Raw genomic sequence first — 20,221 nt, 5'->3', positions numbered from 1 at the left:
ACATAGCCCATGCCATTAATCAGGACCACCCAATTCCTACAATCATACAAATCATATAAATATCTTAAAACAATAACATAATCAGAAACACAGATAAACAATAGGTACCATTGTATCCATTTACAGTAAGCAGAAACTATTAGGTTGATAGAAAAATTTTCTTTTCAGTCCATTTGCTTCTCCATCGAGGAGACCCATAACAGAGTTGTCTCTCCTTGTAACAAGAAGAGGAGCGTTGCAGACAGGAAGATGGACGAGCAGCTGAGCGAAAGACCAGCTAGAAACAGATAAAAGAGGAGAGAGAGAGCGGAGGCATAGGTGGTCGCAATTTGCACCTAGAGCACAGAGAGCACCGATATCTAGTATCCCATCGTATTATTATGCTCGAGGGCGTTCGCAAGGGGGAACGGAGGTCCAGGGATGGCTGCCGGACGGGGCGGCGGGTAGGTGTAGGCTTACTTTGGACTCTGGTGTGGGATTACCGTACTTATATTCAAGTCTAATATTAAGTTACCATTTTGCTTTACGGCAAGTGAACAGGCTGCCTGCATATAGGAAGCCATCCGAGCGCTCCTGGGACAGTCTGGCTCGCCCGTCTGGGCCCACCTACGATACACAAAGCCTCTTGGCCACCGTCCTTGTTACCCGTGTGTCGTTGCTTCCAAATAAGTGTCGCCAACACCGCGATGAAAGTTAAAATTCCATTGGTGTTCATTAGTATTCGCAGAAGTGAAGTATCTGCTTAAAAATTTCTACTAGTGAAGAAGTTTCTCAAAGTGCTGTGGCTTCCCCCGAAATTCATCTCAGCATACGAACATTGGAAATGGAAAGAACATTGTGAGAACAGTAAGAAGGCAGAGGTACTGACTTCTGTGCGTGCTGGGGTTTGCGATGGACTTCCTAGCACCATTTGAAATCAGTACTACTCTTCTTAGCAATCCACAGTATCCGGGAATCCGTAAGGGGAAGGCTCGAGTAGGAATTCGCGGTACGAAATACGTACGGTATTTAAAATTGTTATCAGTCGCTTTATGTATCCTCCTTTTTTTTCTTTCATTCTCTTCGATACAGTGTGATTTGCAACGCGAACGCGCGTGTCCACGTTCCTTATTCTCTACGGTCATTTATAAAGTCTCTCGGCTTTCTATAATTACAACATAATCGTTACATACATGTATAGAAACGTAAACGGTTAGCTGAATAATTAATTACGTGTACACGTTACTCCGTTCGCGATCTCGGTTAGAGAGCGAACAGATTTGTATGAACTATTTAGCGAGGCAGTATGGAACTTCGTAATAAATAACTTTATCTAGCCCCTAGGGCTGTGATAATGGCGTACAGTAGGGATGTGCGGGTACCCGATATTACGGGCTCGGGTAGCCCGACTGTTTCGGGTCAGGTCGGATAAAGTCGGGCAGATTCGGACGAGCTTCCGCGGCCCGACTCTCATGTACTTGTTAATGCTTGCAATAAGAATGTTCAAAATCTATTTGATCCAAATAAATTCGTTGCAAGTATTATTTTTCCAAATAAAAATTATCTTATTCCAAAATTCCACGTGAAACAGATTTTGCACATGATTATTTCAAATATTAACAAGTACGTAAGAATTAGGCCGCGGCCCGCGGGAGCTCGTCCGAGTCTACCCGACTTCATCCGACGCTCGTCCGAGCCCGCCCGATGTTTTCCGAAGCGATCCGAATACTCGGGAACCCGACACATTAGTCGGGCCGCACATCACTAGCGTACAATAAAAGAATACTATCCGTCTATGTACAATATTCGATTCACAAGGTCAGAGATAAGCACGTTGCTCTCCTATTCTGAATTCTTCCCTCCACCGAGCTCGTCCCTCGCTATCCACGAATGTGATCCTGCGCACTCAAGGACACTTAGGTACTCTATCATTACGTGGACCGTCGATTCCCGACTCGGATTGTCAAATAAAAAAAAAAAAATAAAAAAAAACCAAAAAAGAAAACGTTTGTTGTTCGTGACGATCACTATTGATCGACGAGTAACTGGAACACGACACTGGACTTGAAGATCCACGCGCAGACGAAACGGGGACAGCAACGTATTTAACGGCGACATCCTTGGAACTCTTGTTAACTGTCCGGCAGTTAGGTGGAGTCCTTGCTTCGACTGGTCGCCTGCAGCCTCGTCCATGTTTCACCCAATGCTTTTGCAAAATGATCGTCCACTGTAAGTATAATTTTAAAGATAGAAATTTGCACTTTCCAAAGTGAAATTAAATATATATATATATATATGAAAAAAAAAAAAAAGAAAAATAAATACCAGGAACAGGGATACTGAATATCAAACGCATTGTATAATCTTTGCTTTTAATGCATGCAAATAATTTATACATTTATGTATATCAAAATAAGCAGGTATCTCTTCTAAAGAAAATAAGTTTCTCGCTATGCCGTACCACTGAGACCTGCCTCCTTGTCGGTAGTAGTAGCATTGAAAACGGCTGCGTACTCTTCCAGGCCCAATGATCTCTTAAAGTGCTCGTCTATCGCAGGATCACTTACACCACCCACCGTTCTAATACCGGTTCTTTGCCCACCCGCTGTTGCTGCGGAGGGTGTCAACGATGGAGTAGGTGTCACCGCGGTGTCCTCGATCGTTGTACCTGATAAATAATAATTTTACATTAATACAGAAAGTACGGTTCAACCTAAACCCCAATACAAATAAACGAATTCCTAATAAATCTCTGGAGATGAAAATGATGTAAATGATGATTCTCAATTATTCCTACCAAATTCTATCCCTTATAGTATGTCCATCTTTCGCACGTTTAAACGTCGTTAATTAACCCTAACAAGGGAGACGCGACAATTTTTCGTTCAAGCCCGCAAGGAATTCTACGAGAGGCCGCAGATTAACCGTATTCCTCTATTGAACACGGTTCGAATGCACGCATCTGCGCCCCGTGCATCACGCCGCATTGTCACGGCGCGTAGTCACCCCAGTGTCGGACAATAGGCACCCTTCCAACCCCCAGCGTGAGGGCAAGAATAACGCGACAACGCTTTAACGAATTCGCGACGAGACCTGGTTAGAAGTACGGCCTCTGCCTGGCTCGCTTACCAGGCTGTGGCGTGGTTGGAACGATCACGCTGGGCCTGCTGTGATGATGGTGATGCACCCTGGCTGCAGACATGTCGAGTGCCTCGCTCTGAATCGGATCCCTCCTACGCTCCTTGCGCCACGCGCTGCTAGGCTTCCGGTGTAGATTCGTTGCTTTTGGTCGCTCCTCTGTGGAAATACAAGGTGCATGAGTTTCTTTGTGCTTCCATATGTGTCATATGTGATTGATTTACATGTATGTTTATTGAATAAAAAATAAATTTTGAATGATTGTCTGAAAAGCTGGGGAAAGAAACAAGGTCCAGCTTTCTGTACTGTTCATTTCATCGAAGAAACTAGTAATGATAAATTGAAAAAAAGGAAAGTTGCATGAAAGAAAAATATTAGATATGAATATAAAATTTTCTTATTTTCTTTTTCATAAAATTGTGTTTTTACTTCTTCTATGTTTTTTGAAATAAATAAAAATCAGATGGTGCCAAGTCCCTTATGCATAATCCCACCAAACCAAGAGCAAATGGACTTTTTACTATGAATATGCCTGTCCTTGAGCCTCCAGCATGATTATTTATAAAATACCAGGGGGTTAGTGTATCTAAAATCGGAAATCGATCCCGACAACCCTTGGAACAATCGAGAACTAGCGTAGGACCGAAAGAGGAAGAAAGACGGTCTGTAGGGTGGTGGAACGAGTCCGGTTCCCAGGACGAGGCAGGAAGTTCCTAATAGCCGTGAGAGGATCGTCAGGAAGACGGTGAAACTGGTTTAAAGATGAAGAATGAAAGGATGAATGGAAGGTGAGCCAAATCGTTCCGTTCAATTCACTTTCTCGTTTCTCTTACTCCTGGTTTTACAGAAATTCGTCGCTCGACGTCCTTCGATATCCTTCTGATTCCATATATTAAATTTCACAGAAATAATACCTCTGCAACACGTAAGTACATCAATGGCTCAACAAGTTGAAACGAAAGAAGAGGTCAGGAACGAAGAACCTCACGTACCTCCTGGCTTGTCCGTGTTCAGCCACGGTTGCCAGAGGCATCTCCTTTTCGACTGGACCTCCATTCCCTCCGATCTCCACTCATCAGCCACGACTAACAAATTCTTCGTCTCCATGGGTCGTACACGAAACAAGTCCGGCACACCGATTGAACATTGAAAAAGAAAAACCGACGATGAGCACTATTTGGCACGCGGATCGTCCAAGGACTCGATTCGAGCCAGGATCTTCCTCTCGCCGAAGAAAGTGGCTTCCATGATGTCCTGGCCTCGGGAACGTCTTAGGAAAGCGGCCAGGTGGTCAGGAAATTCAACCGGTGATCGGTAGCCGTGAATTTGCGAGGTCAAAGGTCATAATCGTGGAAACGTTGGACGAGAATGAAACAACGAAAGGCAGGGTCTTTTCGACCGAGAGAAACGTCGCTGAAAGGACCCGGTGGATTCGTGAATGCCCCTCTTACACGACTGTCTTAAGATTCATTCATTCATCCGCCTCGTCCCGTCCTCTGCCCCCACCCTCCACCTCACGTTGGAGAAGCTTGCCTTTTACACATGCAGAAGCTGCACACATGCAGGTAGCGATGGATCCCTGTCGTGCTCGTTACGAACAAAATTCTACCTACGGATATAAATGATTTTAGTGTTTCGAGTAACTGATATAAATTACCCGAGATTCAATTTACCTATATTTCAATGTGAAATTCGATTTTAATTTGAAATTATAATGTATACCGCGGTTCACCAGAGTCCATAACTGCGACGCGCAGCTTGGAAGATGGTGGGGGAACGCAGCGAGCTCTCCGCCAATCGCTCTCCACTTCGCTTGGGAGTATCGCCAATCAGGGCGAAGATGCGTACTGGAGATGCGCAAAGAACGAAAACTGGTCTTCGCAGTTATGGACTCTGGTGAACTGCGGCATACATACTTTGGGTTCCTAGAATTTTTTAATGGATTGAAGATTCCATTTGAAGATCAATTTGACATCTGAATTAAGATCAAATTTTCGATCAATCTATTTGAAAGTCCAACTTCAAGAAATGATGCACAGCTCATAGCCATCGCTAAGTAGTTACAGGAATGCATGTGTGCGTGGAGATACTAACTCGCCTCTTTCCTCTTCCTCTTTTCCCCCTTTTTTCTTTCCTCAGGTAGGCAGAATACGTCGAGCAAAGCTGATCGATACACGCTCACCTATGCACATGTGCATCGAGTGCACGTGTACGCGATCCACGCCGTCACGTTTACAAAAAAAAAAATTCATCCGATAAGAGATTCAACCGAGAATTCTCGAATTCCATCGTCGTTCCTTTCTCGCTTCATCCTAGCATGGACGCGAAGAAATCTGCCACGAGATTCTTTCATAATTTATATAAATTATCAGAGGAAATTTTTAATAATAATGCATCATTAAATTTAATTTAATTTAAATTCTGGAGAACATCTCGAATTTAATAAACTTTCTTTCTACCCATTTTACCCTTTTCATGGAAAGTGATAATTAAATATTTGAGGGGGGATAGTGACCTTGAACAGTCCATTGATTTTCGTCAGGCTCGCTGTCAGCGCCATAATTCCCAAGCAAGATCAAGGTGCCACGTTATCCTCGAGGAATCGTGAGGCATCGGGCAGGAATGCCGAGTATTTTAATAGCAAAGAGACCAGGTAATCGCACGCGGTTATCGGACGTTCCTTTAACAGCGAATCCCATCGCTCGTGGGCGTGAATTTGCACAACGCGATGTGACCATCTACGTCGCCCTATCTCTTCCTTATTCCTCTAAACCGAAACTCGTAGATTCTACTCCGGTCGGGAACAATGTATAATTTCTACCCCGAGGAATGTGCTGAATTAAAAAAAAAGAAAAAATTGCTGAGAACAAAACACCAGTGAAAATAAATATCCTTCCTCGGATGCTAAAATAATTCTCGATGATTTTGAAAACGATGAAGAATTTGTTGTTGCTATAAATCCTATCCGCGAGCTTAAAATAGATCCATCAACAGCGATGGATCACCCGGTGATCGATCCACGAAAATTAATTGGCAAGATTCCTATGAGGATTGAAGATTCCTAAAAATATCCCGCTACTGGACCAGTTCCCCTCGAACATGGTTATTAATAATTCGTAAATTTATGGTAAACATATTTTTGGCCCGAGAAAGTCACCGAAAGCGCCATCGTTCGCCGAGGAGCGGAACTACGATTGGTATTCGGAACAGGTTCGGGAGCCTCGGGATTCCATCACAACAAACCGCACGAGAAAACCAGTAACACTCTCGCCACACAAGCGAGCTTACAGGCCTCTCGATACGGTCCGTCGTTCGATCCGATAGGAGCTCGATTGATTTATGAAAAATTATTTCCTAAAGCTACTATGATGACATGTTCATTTGCTCTTGATCGCTTTCGAAAATCGAGCCTTTTCCCTCCGACTGTTGCGCAAAATGTGTACCGATAAAACGGCGTCCTTTATTCGGCTATAATTGAAATTCAATTACTTTAATAAGGAAATGTCGTTAGTTTCAGTATTAGGATATAGATAAAATATTTGCAAGATATCCTAGCTAATTCTGAATAATTAAATCCATTGAAAAGAAGAACCTTGACGCGCAGATTGGTAAACAATATGCAGGGCCGGCCCTAGGGCCCCCATAAGACTTGTTTACTTGAATATTAATCGATGTAAATGCAAATCTAAATTAATTATGCAAGCTTTAATGTTAATTTTATAAATTTTATTTAAGCTACTTTTTATGTTATACAAGGGGCCCCCCTCGGACCCCCGAAATCTCAGGGCCGACCCTGAATTAAATGAAAAGAACCTTGACGCGCAGATTTGTAAACAATTCAATGCAAAATATGCAGGGCCCCCCAAGGTCCAACAAATTTTATAAATTTTATTTAAGCTACTTTTTTTTTTATGTCATATATGTGGAGTTCCCCTTGAACCCCAGAAATCTCAGGGCCGGCCCTGCAAATATGCAATTGTAACGAGGTTGGAATTCGAATGAAAAAAATTCGACAGAAAACTACTTTCCATTCTTACGTTTCGAAAGCAGAACGAAAGCAAAGAGTAGTTAGACAGGGGAGGTGTGCTCGTCGAAGAAAGCGATACCCAAACGACAATCACGTGCGTTCCGCTATGGCGATGCGTAAACGCGTCAGAAGAAGAAGCATCGAGTGTCTCTTGCCAACGGCCGCGTTGGAGAACCGGCAAGGGATCTAAAATAAACACTGCACAATGTTATCTAATTCGACGCGAAATTGGCATTTCGTAGGAATGCGAGGCTTGAACTGGGCCGAAATATCGCGTTCTCCTTGCTACTCTCTAACTAGAATCCATCGTTGTACGATCAACCAATGACAAACGGATTCATGGAAATGCCAGTTAACGAGCACGCCGTACGCGTCCACTGTTGGTACATTGAAAAATACCATATAGCTTATTGTTCAGAACAGCTGACAACGTACACACATACACGCGCATGGTCGATTGTGCAGATCGTATCAAGTAGTTTCAGCTAATTCATAGCTCAATTTTCCAATCAAACGTATAACATTTCCTCCAAAGAATTTCATTGGCTCACCCCTCTTCCATCTCCATGGAAATATATCACATTAGTTTCCATGATCTTGTCTTGTGAGCTGGCTAAAATAAAAACTTAAAGCCAATTTAATTTCCGAAGGGAATTGAACAGCGGGCAGAGAAAGGAAGGCTCCTTCGAGCAAACTGACCTTGCACCATCGTCGCCGCCCTGGAGAGGACGTCCAAGGCGCTCTCGACAGCGGACATCTCCCTCTTCCAAGGAACCACCGCTGTACCGCCGCTGATGTACGCCCCTCGAGTGGAAAACGGCTTCACCCTTGAATACGCGATCGACGGGGATTCTTAATCGATCGACGGCACCCGGTGTAGGCGCTCGTACGCGGGATAATCGATCCAAGCCCCGACACTCGGTCCGCAGGAATCCGCTCTCTAGGGACAGAAGTCGAAGTTAACTGTTTGGGGGCCTTCCTCGCGGCCGAAGCCAGCACAAATAAAGTAAAACGGGGATTAAAAAACGTGACATTGTCTGTGGAATGCGGACCCCTCACCAGAGGCCCGCCTCTCGCTTCTTTCCTCGCCTCATCCCGCCCGCCCCTTAGCTGCTTCGCGAGTCTCCGCATACCCCGCCGTGCACTCGATCCCACTCCACCCACCGTTACCGCGTTGGCTAGCGATGGGCTCGACGCCTCGCGCGAATCGGATTTTGAACATCTTGGAATGTTAGATGAGGAAAGGGTTGCTTTTTTTTTTAACGTTGTTTATTAACAATCTTTCTTCTGTTATAGGTACAGATATGAGCCTCTAGGGCACACTCATTATTTTCTTTGGTTTGTAATTGTTTCTTAGCACTAAGTTAATAATACAAATATTTAGGAAAGGAAATTTTGTGGACTAAATAAAAAATCTTGTGCCGCTTGAAATTCTTATCTTTATATTGATACTGGATTCGTTCAATGGATGTTTTGGATAACTGGACTCGTGATTGGGAGATGAGTTTGAACCATGGAAGGGCTGGGATTTTCTACCTGATAAAATAGCAGAAGATTAAAATCAAAATGAAATGAATGTAATTACTTTAAATTACTGTTGGAATAAAAAAATATTTGTACACCGATTCGGCAACAACTCCAATCCATCACTAGCCACTGTTCCTCTTCTCACTCCCGTATCGCGCCCCCTGCTCTCTTTCCGAACCTCCACGCAACCGGCATCATACGGCATCGCAATTTCATTCGAACGATATAAACAATGGCCTCACGAAATTGACATTCCTTCCAGGAATTCTCCTATCTTTCATTACCCTAATATTCCTCTTTGAAAAATCCAATTCCGTCAATGCAATCCCTCCACATAATCCTCTAATAAAATACAAATGTGCAAGCGTAAGAAAATTGAACCGAAAGAAAAATGTCCCTAACGATCTCGTAATCTGAATCGAATACCTTTAACCCCACCCCGTCGACGACTCGCGCAATTTACCGATTCTCAATGAAATATTAATTAACTACCACATTAATTATTATTAATAATTTTTTCAACGTTGATAACTCGTGCAAAGTGTCAATGGATACGGATTATCGACGAATCTCAGACACCATTGAAGTCTGACGATAGAACGTATCGATAGGGATTATAAATTATCGATAAATGGAATTTGTCGAAAGCGATGAATCAACGAAACGTTGAGCGCAGTTCGGTATCGCGTAACAACACACAGGCATACGTACACACATGTACAGCGATGACCAATCAGAAAATTCCGAAACGAATGAAAAATAACGTTTTCTTATTATGGCGGGTAAAATAGGAAAGAATTTTAAAATGCAAAGTCGATTAACTAAGTTATTTCAAAATGTACATTTTTACCGACCAACCGACAGAAACAGAAGCATTCGCCGGGTTAACGTGTCCGTCAGTCAAAGGAATCGATAGAGGAATGCGGCGTAGCGTGAAAAAAAAAAGTCAGCGAGCCACGCATTCCTTAAGGTAAATCGAATGGTGGTTCTATCTTTCGTGTATCTCTTTACTTACCTGAACGTTACGCGATGACACCTTCGCGAAACTGCGATCAAACATTCGGTACGACGTACGATGGCATGTCGGATCAACACAGAGCACGTATTTTCATTGAAAATGATGGAAATCTAATGGTATGCGGGCGGACACACGGAACACAGGCTGCTTGACATACGAGAGACAGCCTCGGTTCCCCACTACTTCAACGTTACACTGGAATGTATGGCATTCGCCTCTTGCAGCGCGATCTGCAGACAAAACTGTCAACCAAAGACGCGTTATACTTCGTATAAATATGGTCTAAAGTCCCTCTTGTCCTTCCACTATGTATTATAATTTTTATCATTCGGATGCTCACTCCTGTAGGGAATGCTTTGTACAATTAAAGTCAAGAACAAGATGTATCTGATTATGAATAATACAGGGTGTCACAGAAAGAGTGTTAGTCCTTTAAGGGGGCGGTAGCTGGGGTGATTCTGAACAAATTTTTCCATTGCGAAAATTTTATTTGAAGCCTCGTTTTTGAATCATTAAGGAAAAACACTGGCCAATCAGAGCGCGCATAGTGCGCGGGCTCATTTTTCGTAGCCGACGCTGCCGTCCCTGAGCCTGCGCGCTCTGATTGGCCAGCGTTTTTCCTTAATAATTCAGAAACGAAGCTTCAAATAAAATTTTCGCAAAGAAAAATGTTGTTCAGAAGTCCCTTAAAGGATTAATACTCTTTCTGGGACACCCTGTAGGTGGTGGGATAGATGGGACTTTGAAGGATAATGTAGAGAATACTTTATTCACCCTGCTACCATAGACAACCACTGTGTTTATTAACATTTATTAATCTGTATCTTGCTTGCGTTATCCGAACGTTAAAAACGAGATTGAAAGGCATTTAATAATAATGAATGACTGTAATAATAAATTGATCTGAAGATTATACTTTACAAAGGCATATGTCGAGTGTCAATCTTACTATAAAAAAGAAAAGGACAATTACAATAAATGTCGAGTATCAAATTCAATTATACAAATTCTAGACTACCAATGGTATTATAATACATATTATTCGATTACGCGGCGCGTAATGATTACCTTAATCTATTATACATGTAACAAACGCATCTTCGTCCAAAGTAAAATGTGTACAAGCGATGATAAATTTCTTTTTTTCAAGACGTATCATCTTTTTTCTCTTCTTCGTCGTCGCTTATGTTGTCCAACGCGTAGCAAAGCTAAAATAAGAAAATATAATAGAAAATATATTTTACAATATTCCAGTCGATACGTACATCCTCTAAATCGGGTCTCTTCAATATCAGTTCCAAACCAGATAACTTCTCCAAATAGTTTGGAATATTACACGCGTCCAATACGAACGGAAAACCGCGATTTTTATATTCCATGATAACAGGGACGGAACACGCGGTACACGCGGTAAACCTGTGTGTAATCGTCAACTGTGTATCGTAATTCCATAGAGAACCGCGTATCGTATGCGGTACACATCCCAACAGACCGACTAATTCGGTATCATTCTGAGTAATACTGTCCCTGCTGTTGCCCACTAACGCTCCAGCCTCGATGCTATAAAAAGAATTGAAACGTAAAATAAAATTTCACTAATTAACCAAAGCTTTCTATTCTCTTATTCACCCTTGAGGATGCTGCGTTACAGCTATCAGTAATTCAACCGCCAATCCTGCAGCAATTTGTGACAAACCTGGTCTGCTAACTGTGCACTGCTGGTCTAGAGTTCTATCGGTTTGCGACTGTAGAATATGAAAGATAAATAAGAAATAATGAAAATGTTTGTACAATTCATAGTACACGTACGTTTCCAGGCTGCGTTACATCGTTACAGAAGTAACAACCAAGATCTGAACCGCAAGGATGTTTTGTGTCCAAGTCTGGAGAAGATGGAACCGTAAGGTTCCGAGGACCGTGCCTCTGGACGGTGTAAGAATCAAAGCCTAAAGCTGCGTTGATCGCAATTTTATTCTTCGCCGCGCACAAAACAGTGGGCAACCACCTAGCTTCGCGAGAATCCAGTAAAAGAAATACCACGTCGCTCTTCTCGACGAGTTCCTCTAATTGTACCAATGACGTTATCGTAGAGGCCATCATGCTTTTACCAACGACGTGTCCGGGCATTGGAATATGGAGGACTACACCTTCCGCGTTCTATAGCGTTAATTTGTAATTATAATGAAATTTATAATGAAATTTTGTACGAAATAAGAAAATGTTTAACTACACACCATACTTGGTCTTATATTAAGCAAAGCGTCTCTAGCTGCATGAGCCTTGTGCTTATGTTTCACAGCATCCTCATGAGTGTACAAACTTTGTCTTACTGTGTTACTGTGAGAAACGTTCGAGCTATCAACAAAAGTTATGCTGTTCACTCCCCAACCAAGAAGGATTCTCGATACCGCACAACCCAAAGTGCCAGCACCCAATAGAAGGCACCTAAGATTACTAACCTTTTCTAGATCTAAATCTGGTACAAGACGCCATTTCATTAATTTTAAGTTCAGGTTGATAGCTCTGTCTGATAATCTGATAAAAAGCATAAGTTCCAGTGAAACGTTTTACATAAAAATGTAGATGTTATATATAATTTATTTTTCAAATAATTACTTGGCTGGGTCCATGGTATGCGATAGATCTACAATAGTAGGGCCCATTTTACCAGCTGCGTTTCTTTCCCAACCAACCAACGAACATCCAAATACATCGTTTCTGATTTTCTTCGAATCTTCATACTCTTTTGTCTTTAATTTAAAGACGATGCTATTCTGGGCCTTGTTTCCTCGTATGGATATTACTTTAATAATTTTTGTGAAACAATACGTAGGACAATGCCATAATAATAAACATAGTAAATTACGTAATGGCCATCCAGGTTCTGCGGTTGTACAAGGGTCGTAAAATGCAAAGTAAAGTTCCTTGTATTCCTGAAACAGTTAACTAATAATAGGAAATGAAATGAACAATGTAATTACATAAAATTATATATTTAATACCTGTGATCCATTTGAATCAACTTTATTCGTCTCAAGCGTATTGATTCCTGTGGCTAAATCAACGATGCTCATTTGATCTTCTTTAGATATTAAGATTGCAAAATAATTTTTTGATCTGCTGTCTAATCGTAGAAAGCCTCTGCATAGGTCATCCGAATTATTAGTAAATTCCTGGTTAATTGGTTTCGGAATCTCTTCGTAGTACATTTCAGGCAATTTTAAAGGAGTAGGATGAGCAACCCAATAATGAAATCTGTATTTTTTCAAATCTGAATAAGCTACTACTAAAAATAACGAGAGTTTCCAAGGTTTCTGTAATATAGAACCATCTCGAATGCTGTGAATTATATCCTTTCCCATTGAATCAATGAGTTTCTCAGGATCTATCTTTCGAAACGCTTCAAAGGTGTTGGTATTGATCATATGCCCCAAACAAACCACAGATGAATTATGACTGAACGTTTCTGTGTCTCTGAAAATGACCTATATGTAATTCTAATTTAATTCCGACAAATGCTTATACTTACAAGCAATTATGCTTCGTACAAATATAAACTTACTCGTTGAAAGACGTACAATCCATTATCAATGGATTAGTATTCTCCTCGTTTAAAGACTCGAGGCTATAAATTCCCCATAAATTAATCATTGCTTTCTCATCCAATTTGAATTTATCTATTTTCAATTCTGCAAATTTTGCCCAAAACGTACAATCTGTGGTAGACCTAAGAGTTGCAAATTTCACAAACTTCGACATGTTTAAGGCCTCCAACAGATAACAGCGAATCTGAAAATGATTATGCCTAGTAATAAAATATGGTTTATTCGATAACAACATGACAAAACTCACAATATGCGTATGTTGGAGATTCCGAATACGTCCGCGGTCTGTTTATCTTAATAACCTATTCCGACCGCTTTATAATCGTCGATAATGACTGAATTTACGACGATACAAAGCGATACGAAATTCATAGGATTGAAAAAAACAATTTTAATTTACGTGTCATAGGTATACGAATGTTATTGTACATTATACTGCACGCATGCGTGCGTTCAATTACAATGACAATTATTACATATTCAAAAAAGGAATGAAAAAGCAACAAAAGTATTCCCACCAATTCCCCATCATTTTTCTTATTTCCTGTAAAATTAATAATGACAATCATTTTTTATTATAAACTGCTATAAATTGAACAATAATTAAAATTTATCTGCATATCTTATGTTTTAACGCTAATAGTTAATTGAAATATCAAATGGAGCCTTCGTTCTGAAAGAAAATTAACAGAATTAATAATTTAATTATTGAAATAATGATTATAAACCATTTCCATTATTTCGTACGGTAAAAAACAGATTCGTACGGTACTGCCGATGGCTCCCGATGACGTCACAAAGACAGTATGGCCGGACAGCATCGGCTGTCTGCACTGTAACTTTGAAAGACGCTTTTCGGGGGTTCAAAGGGATATTTTAAAGAAATATGTCGGATTACTTAAGATCTGCTCTTGGATACTTGAACGGAGCCACAAATACGAACGAATACGTTGGACAAGTACTGGAAATCAACAATGTGAAATTACGTGTGAACAGGCTACTTGCCGAGGGTGAGTCTGTCAACCCTTTCACTCGTCCCAATGTATGATTATTATATTCAAGGAAAGTAACCGTTTTTTACAGTGACCCCTCTTAATTGTTGCACAAAAATATCCGTTTGTTGTGTTAACATTCGATGGTAATGCAAGGGAATCGCGTACATCCTGAGAACACTGTAAATCCTCAACCTTTTGACATGTGTCAAATATGTTTTGACATTCAGATCTATATACATTACACGCCTAAATAATGTTTTGTAACATATTAAAAATAGCTATAGAATTTTATTTACTAACGTTCATTTAAATATTTTCACATGCAGTACCAGGCAATTGGTATTTCACAATTTAATGTACGTTTTTTAATAAAAATACAATGCAGTCGATGATATTTTAAGAGGAAATCAAAACTAAACGTAACAGACAAGTGCTCTCGTTTCTTTTGTTTGATAAAATATTATAGATCCATTCAGAAATAAGAAGCACTTCACCTTGTTATTAAATTTGAAAACAAAATATTATTGAAACAATGAAATTTTTAATACGTATGCTCGTTATTTGTATGTATGCTCCTTTACATTTCCATGATAAAATATATAATTACCATTGATATTACCACCTGTCAACAGGTGGCTGGGCATTAGTATTCGCGGTGGAAGATATTAATACAGGAAAGGAATACGCTCTTAAGGTAAACACCTGCTATTTATATTATTGCGATACAATTAAATATAAATTATAACACGTACATCTGTATTTTTAGAGACTCATCGCTGTGGATGAAGAGGCTAACAAAAGTATTGTACAGGAAATAGAAACTTTGAAAAGGCTATCCGGTCATCCGAATGTAATTCAGTATCTGTACGCACAGCGGTTGGAGCGGGAGGATCGCAAAGGATACGAGTATTTATTAGTAACCGAATTATGTCCTGGTGGGACGGTAGCTGATATACTTAGGAGTTTATCAACGAATACCTTAACTCTTGCCCAAATATGTAAAGTAGCCTATCAGGCGACCAGAGCTGTGCATCACATGCACAGCCAACAGCCTGAACCGTTCGTTCATAGGGATATAAAGCTAGAAAATTTCTTAATCGGTACCGATGGTTTAGTGAAACTCTGCGATTTCGGTAGCACGTCGACCCAGCAGATTTTACCGAATCCATCGTGGAACGCTCAGAGGCGAGCCACGTTAGAGGATCAAATGGCAAAGTACACAACGCCCATGTATCGTGCACCGGAAATGATGGATACATGGAACAACGAGCCTATCGGTCCACCGGTTGACTGTTGGTCACTCGGTTGTATACTCTATTCGTTGATAACGTTGAGGCATCCGTTTCCCGAAGGTACGCATTGAAAACGCGACTAATAGAATCAGCTTTGTCACTGGTAACAACGTGTTTACAGGTAATAAACTTGCTATCGTTAACGGCAAGTATTCACCGCTTCCTGCTAATCCTCGTCTAGCCTGTCTCCATGACATAGTGAAAGGTTGTTTAGATGTATCGCCTGTACGAAGGCTGACGACATCGATGATACTGGAACGTCTCGCGGCGATAGCAGAGTCGAACAACTTTGATCCCAGAGAACCCCCGAAGATAGAAGTTCCAGCGAAGACTCCGCCACCTCCTAGACCCGTACCGCCCCCGAGTACGCCTGCTCCTCCCCCGAGGCCGTCACCGCCGGTGAACGTGCCACCACCGAGGCCTGCGCCGGTTCAAACCGCCGTCGCCAAGGTCCCTGTAGCTCAATCGACTGGCCTATTTAGTTCGTTAAAAGGCGGTGCTGGTAGTATTCTACGCAACTTAAAAGATACCTCGAGCAAAGTGATGCACACGGTGCAACAAAGCATGGCCAGGACTGAACTGGACGCAAGTTACTTAACGTCTCGTATCTTAATAATGCCGTATCCAGTGGACGGTATAGAGTCCGCCTATCGAGCAAATCACGTGGAGGACGTCAGGGCTTTCCTTCAGGCACGACATCCGCCACCGGCTCGCATACAGTTGTACAATCTGTCCCGCGGACGACCGAACGTAACCAGACTTCCTGGTAGGCACATCGATTGTTCCTTCGCCTATGCCACGTCGGACTCGAACGCCCCGCTGTTGTCCGCGTTGTACCAAATTTGTCAGGATATTTATAGGTACCTGAACGCCGACTTCAATCACGTTGTAGTGTTATATTGCACCGTGAGTATGTTTCGTTGATATCGTTTTATAGCGTTAAAAATTGTAAAACGAGAATCTGTAGTTGTAACGTTTATTTTAATAATTCCAGGATGGATACCGAGCGAGTGCCACGGTCGCCTGTACCTTACTCATCTATGCCAGAGCGTTGACCACCCCCGAAGAGACGATATCGTTGTTCACGACCAGGCGTTGTCAGCCGCCTCAGCTGCAGCCATCGGAACTACGCAGTATTAATTACATGAGCTTATTAAGTAGCGGTGTACAGCCTCACACGAAACCGTTAGCCCTTCGCTCGTTGGTGATACAACCGGTACCGTTGTTCACCAGAGCGAAGGATGGTTCCCGGCCGTACATAGATATCTACAGCAACGGTGCGTTAGTTTTCTCTACGAAACGGCCCGAGTACGAGGATATGCGGCTATTCGGGATGATGGAAGGGAAAGTTTCATTGGCCCTGGGAAACGCTACGGTCCGCGGCGACGTAACCGTTGTAATATTCCACGCCCGACAGCAGCTCGGTCGTATAATAGGAATTAAAATCGCGTCCGTTCACTTTCACACGGGTTACATACCTTTGACTGAGAACACTTTAACGTTTAAGAAGAAGGATCTAGACGACGCCCCTGAAATCGGAGGAAAGTTCCACGTTCTTCTGAATATTATGGTCGCCGAGGAAAATTCGAAACTGGCCAGAGTACCGGCACCATGGGAGGCAGAAGTGACCACGAGTTTGATACCGGACGCGCTATTCGGGTCCACTTTAGAAATGGAAGAAACGTTAGAGAACTTTAGAACTGCTCAACCGGAGGAGGTAAAACTTGATATAATTAAATGTAGGTGCAGTGGCGGCTCGTAGGTAAAATTAGTGGGGGTGATGCTCCAGAAAATGTTCAGCCTTTATTTTAAAAACTGGGAGCGACAGTGCGCAGCCTCGCGCGCAGCTTCCTATGTGCGCATGCGCACACGGTCAAACACCGCGCCGCAGGAACTTTGAAGCGCACAGTTCCATACAAAGATTTTTCTATCTTTTTCATAAACTGGGGATGACGACTGACGTTAAGCTTAAGGATTATATATTGTACAAGTATAAAGAAAGAATTAATATCAAGTGGATGCTATACGCGAACCGCCACTGTATAGGTGTTATAGTATTCAGTTACACCGGCGCTTTTCAACGATGTAATTCTCTGTTAGATTCAGAAAGAAGTGTCGTCTGCGCCGTTAACCGAAGAGCCGAGCAACGTTAGCGTGCAAGAAGAGGAAGCCGAACCGATGGAAAATGTAGAGGAAGAAATGAAGGAAGAGGCTGTACCGCAAGAAGCCGATCTACTGAATCTAGGAATGCCGGATACCAGTACCTTAAATTCTCCACAGCCTCCAGTGAACCCTGGATTAGATATATTTTCTAGCTCTAGTCAAAACGAAAGTGATCTCTTAGGAGGTTTTGGTGTTTTTGCTCAGGAAGAAACTAAAAGCACCGTGCCGAAGATTAGCGATCCTGCCCAGAATGATTTACTCTTTGGACAACACAATCAGCCTACGAAAAATGATAATACTAACAATAACTTAAACATGTTCTTCGAACAGAATCAATCCAATAGCAAACAGCAAGTGAACGATTTATTATTCGATCCTCTCGGAGGAAACTCTGCGAACAATTTCCTAGGTGGTATGCCAAGCTCTAAATCGAGTACCGTGAAATCTTCAACCACCGAGGAGAGCTTCCCCCGTAACTCGAGCGTTCCAAACTTTGCCGCGCAGAGCAAGGACCCGTTCGCTAATCTTGCCAGTTCTTTAGGGGCCGGTTTAACGTCCAGTTGGAACGGAACGCCGAGGAACTCGAATACTCCCCAATCGGCTAGCCCCGCTCCGGCTAGTACGCCGATTCATTCCAGTCCTAATACGCACAGGTCGAACGTAGCCAGCGGTGAGAACAATATGGCGGATACCGGTGCTTCTAGCAATAAATCAACCAAAGGCGATGCCTTCGAGGATTTACTCGGTAGTCAAGGATACAACTTCTTTAGTTCAAGGAAAGCGGAGAAAGACAGTCCGAAGACGATAAATCAAATGAGAAAAGTCGAGGCTGCTAAGACTATGGATCCAGATAGGTTGAAGATTGCCGAGTGGACGGAGGGGAAGAAGGGAAATCTTCGCGCTCTTCTTTGCTCGATGCATACTGTTTTGTGGCCGGAGGCGGACAGGTGGCAACGATGCGAGATGCATCAATTAGTTTCAGCTGCGGATGTTAAGAAAGCGTATAGAAAAGCTTGCTTGGCTGTGCATCCGGACAAGGTATATCATATGCATCGAATTATTATCATGGGCAATTAATCACACGTTTTGTAACGTTATTTAAATATGTATTCTTTTGTTCTTTTAGCAAGCAGGGACGGCCAATGAGAATATAGCAAAATTGATTTTTATGGAACTGAACAATGCCTGGAGTACATTTGAGAACGATGCATCGCAACAAAACTTATTTAGTTAATTCCAATTGCTGTTACTTGTTGCTGAAAAAAAAAATTTTAAAAAATTGAAATTTATGTCCATGATTAAAGGTAGTTCCTAGCGGAAAAGAGACCCGAAAATATTATTTTAATGTAAGATAACTCCGTGTTACACATTCCAGCTATGTTATCTTAGCTGTAGCGACAAAAATCTAACGGATTCGATAGCGAAAGGGCAGTGTTTGAAGTTGCATTTGTGATGGCTACCTGTGTATATGCATCTTTATCATATAAAAACCTTGTAAGATCACTTACTGTATTAAGCGTACTGCGGCATAACGTATATATGTATATAAGGCAAAATGTAAATTAAGGAAGATTCCAAATATATAAAGATATTTTCCGGCCAAGTATTTTATCTTCTATCTAATAAATAAACCTCAATCATAAACGTAATCTATCCACAGTCTATTATCATTATTTTCTCCAAGTTCATCAAAGTCCCTTTATAATAATAAAAAAAAAAAATTGGATCATAGTGTCCGTTCGTCTAGTGAAAAAACACTAAATCTAATTGTTATCAAATAATTTTATTAAAAAGCGTTAAAATAATTAACAAAAAGCTTTAGAATATTTATTTCAATAATTCATTTGAAATTACAAAATATTCTAGACGAACTGACACTATGATTGATATCGTACATTTTCATACATAAAAAACTATATATCTTGGGGGAAAAATGGTGGGACAGAGACATTACTCAATGCTTTGTGGTTTTACAGGCATACGTATACATGGTGTCTTGTAATTCACAGAAATGGGGGGTTGCCGGGGTGATTCTGAACAACTTTTTCCTTTACCAAAATGTTGGTTGAAGTTTTGTTTTTGAGTTATTAAGTAAAAACACTGACCAATCAGAGCACGCGTAGAACGCGCGCTGAATTACGAAAGTATTGGCTCTGAACCGCGCTCGATCATGGTCGTGAACAAACGCATTGGCACAGCGTGGATATCAAGGGAAGCGTTTGAGAAATGTTATATCGTCTTAAATTAAGAAACAATATGGAATTATTCGCTATTCATGAATATAGAATATGTTTGTTCACAACCATAATCGAGCGCGGTTGAAAGCCATCGCTCCCGTGGTTCAGCGCGCGCTCTACGCGCGCTCTGATTGGCCAGTAGTTTTTCGTTAATAACTCAAAAACGAAGCTTCAAACGACATTTTGGTAAAGGAAAAAGTTGTTCAGAATCACCCCAGGAACCCCCCGTTTCCGGGTGTT

At 41.6% G+C, this 20,221-nt stretch overlaps 3 protein-coding genes across 6 annotated transcripts; 1 reads left to right on the top strand and 2 right to left on the bottom strand.

The window, feature by feature from the left end:
• Positions 1-1,007: 1,007 nt before the first annotated feature.
• Positions 1,008-9,891, bottom strand: LOC114876646 (transcription cofactor vestigial-like protein 4). Of its 2 annotated transcripts, XM_029188377.2 has the most exons (5): positions 9,687-9,891; positions 7,844-8,084; positions 3,109-3,276; positions 2,441-2,647; positions 1,008-2,206 (listed from the first exon to the last, which is right to left on the bottom strand). In XM_029188377.2, the coding sequence occupies exons 2-5, from the start codon at positions 7,899-7,901 to the stop codon at positions 2,127-2,129; spliced, it is 513 nt and encodes a 170-aa protein (XP_029044210.1). In that variant the 5' UTR covers positions 7,902-8,084; positions 9,687-9,891; the 3' UTR covers positions 1,008-2,126. The 2 variants fall into 2 exon arrangements, with proteins under 2 accessions (XP_029044210.1, XP_029044209.1); XM_029188376.2 differs by lacking the exons at positions 7,844-8,084; positions 9,687-9,891 and adding an exon at positions 4,110-4,769.
• A 577-nt stretch (positions 9,892-10,468) lies between these two features.
• LOC114876639 (ubiquitin-like modifier-activating enzyme atg7) lies at positions 10,469-13,727 on the bottom strand. 3 transcript variants are annotated; one of them, XM_029188365.2, is made up of 9 exons: positions 13,542-13,727; positions 13,252-13,478; positions 12,692-13,163; positions 12,306-12,622; positions 11,924-12,224; positions 11,499-11,846; positions 11,319-11,434; positions 10,955-11,249; positions 10,469-10,897 (listed from the first exon to the last, which is right to left on the bottom strand). In XM_029188365.2, exons 2-9 carry the CDS (start codon positions 13,446-13,448, stop codon positions 10,835-10,837), a joined length of 2,109 nt encoding a protein of 702 aa, XP_029044198.1. In that variant the 5' UTR covers positions 13,449-13,478; positions 13,542-13,727; the 3' UTR covers positions 10,469-10,834. The 3 variants fall into 3 exon arrangements, with proteins under 3 accessions (XP_029044198.1, XP_029044199.1, XP_029044200.1); XM_029188366.2 differs by lacking the exon at positions 13,542-13,727 and having other exon boundaries at positions 12,692-13,174; positions 13,252-13,343; XM_029188367.2 differs by lacking the exon at positions 13,542-13,727 and having other exon boundaries at positions 13,219-13,309.
• Positions 13,728-14,088: 361 nt separating this feature from the next.
• On the top strand, positions 14,089-19,347 carry LOC114876638 (cyclin-G-associated kinase). Its single transcript, XM_029188364.2, has 7 exons — positions 14,089-14,304; positions 14,922-14,983; positions 15,056-15,641; positions 15,703-16,487; positions 16,576-17,298; positions 17,682-18,782; positions 18,871-19,347. The coding sequence occupies exons 1-7, from the start codon at positions 14,181-14,183 to the stop codon at positions 18,976-18,978; spliced, it is 3,489 nt and encodes a 1,162-aa protein (XP_029044197.1). The 5' UTR covers positions 14,089-14,180; the 3' UTR covers positions 18,979-19,347.
• The last annotated feature ends 874 nt before the right edge of the window (positions 19,348-20,221 follow it).

The sequence above is a fragment of the Osmia bicornis genome, chromosome 16 (assembly GCF_907164935.1).
Source record: "Osmia bicornis bicornis chromosome 16, iOsmBic2.1, whole genome shotgun sequence".
Lineage (NCBI taxonomy): Eukaryota > Metazoa > Arthropoda > Insecta > Hymenoptera > Megachilidae > Osmia > Osmia bicornis.
This window is presented reverse-complemented; position numbering and strand designations above follow the sequence as displayed.

Excerpts from the sequence above, each read along its gene's own strand:
- LOC114876646 (XM_029188376.2), bottom strand. The coding sequence starts at position 4,224 with ATGGAGACGAAGAATTTGTTAGTCGTGGCTGATGAGTGGAGATCGGAG. Across the intron at positions 3,277-4,109 it reads GAACACGGACAAGCCAGGAG|AGGAGCGACCAAAAGCAACG; the intron begins GTACGTGAGGTT and ends GTATTTCCACAG. Across the intron at positions 2,207-2,440 it reads CAAGGAGGCAGGTCTCAGTG|TGGACGATCATTTTGCAAAA; the intron begins GTACGGCATAGC and ends TTATACTTACAG.
- LOC114876639 (XM_029188365.2), bottom strand. The coding sequence starts at position 13,448 with ATGTCGAAGTTTGTGAAATTTGCAACTCTTAGGTCTACCACAGATTGT. Across the intron at positions 13,164-13,251 it reads GATTGTACGTCTTTCAACGA|AGACACAGAAACGTTCAGTC; the intron begins GTAAGTTTATAT and ends GGTCATTTTCAG. Across the intron at positions 10,898-10,954 it reads AGAGACCCGATTTAGAGGAT|CTTTGCTACGCGTTGGACAA; the intron begins GTACGTATCGAC and ends TTCTTATTTTAG.
- LOC114876638 (XM_029188364.2), top strand. The coding sequence starts at position 14,181 with ATGTCGGATTACTTAAGATCTGCTCTTGGATACTTGAACGGAGCCACA. Across the intron at positions 14,305-14,921 it reads GAACAGGCTACTTGCCGAGG|GTGGCTGGGCATTAGTATTC; the intron begins GTGAGTCTGTCA and ends ACCTGTCAACAG. Across the intron at positions 15,642-15,702 it reads GAGGCATCCGTTTCCCGAAG|GTAATAAACTTGCTATCGTT; the intron begins GTACGCATTGAA and ends ACGTGTTTACAG.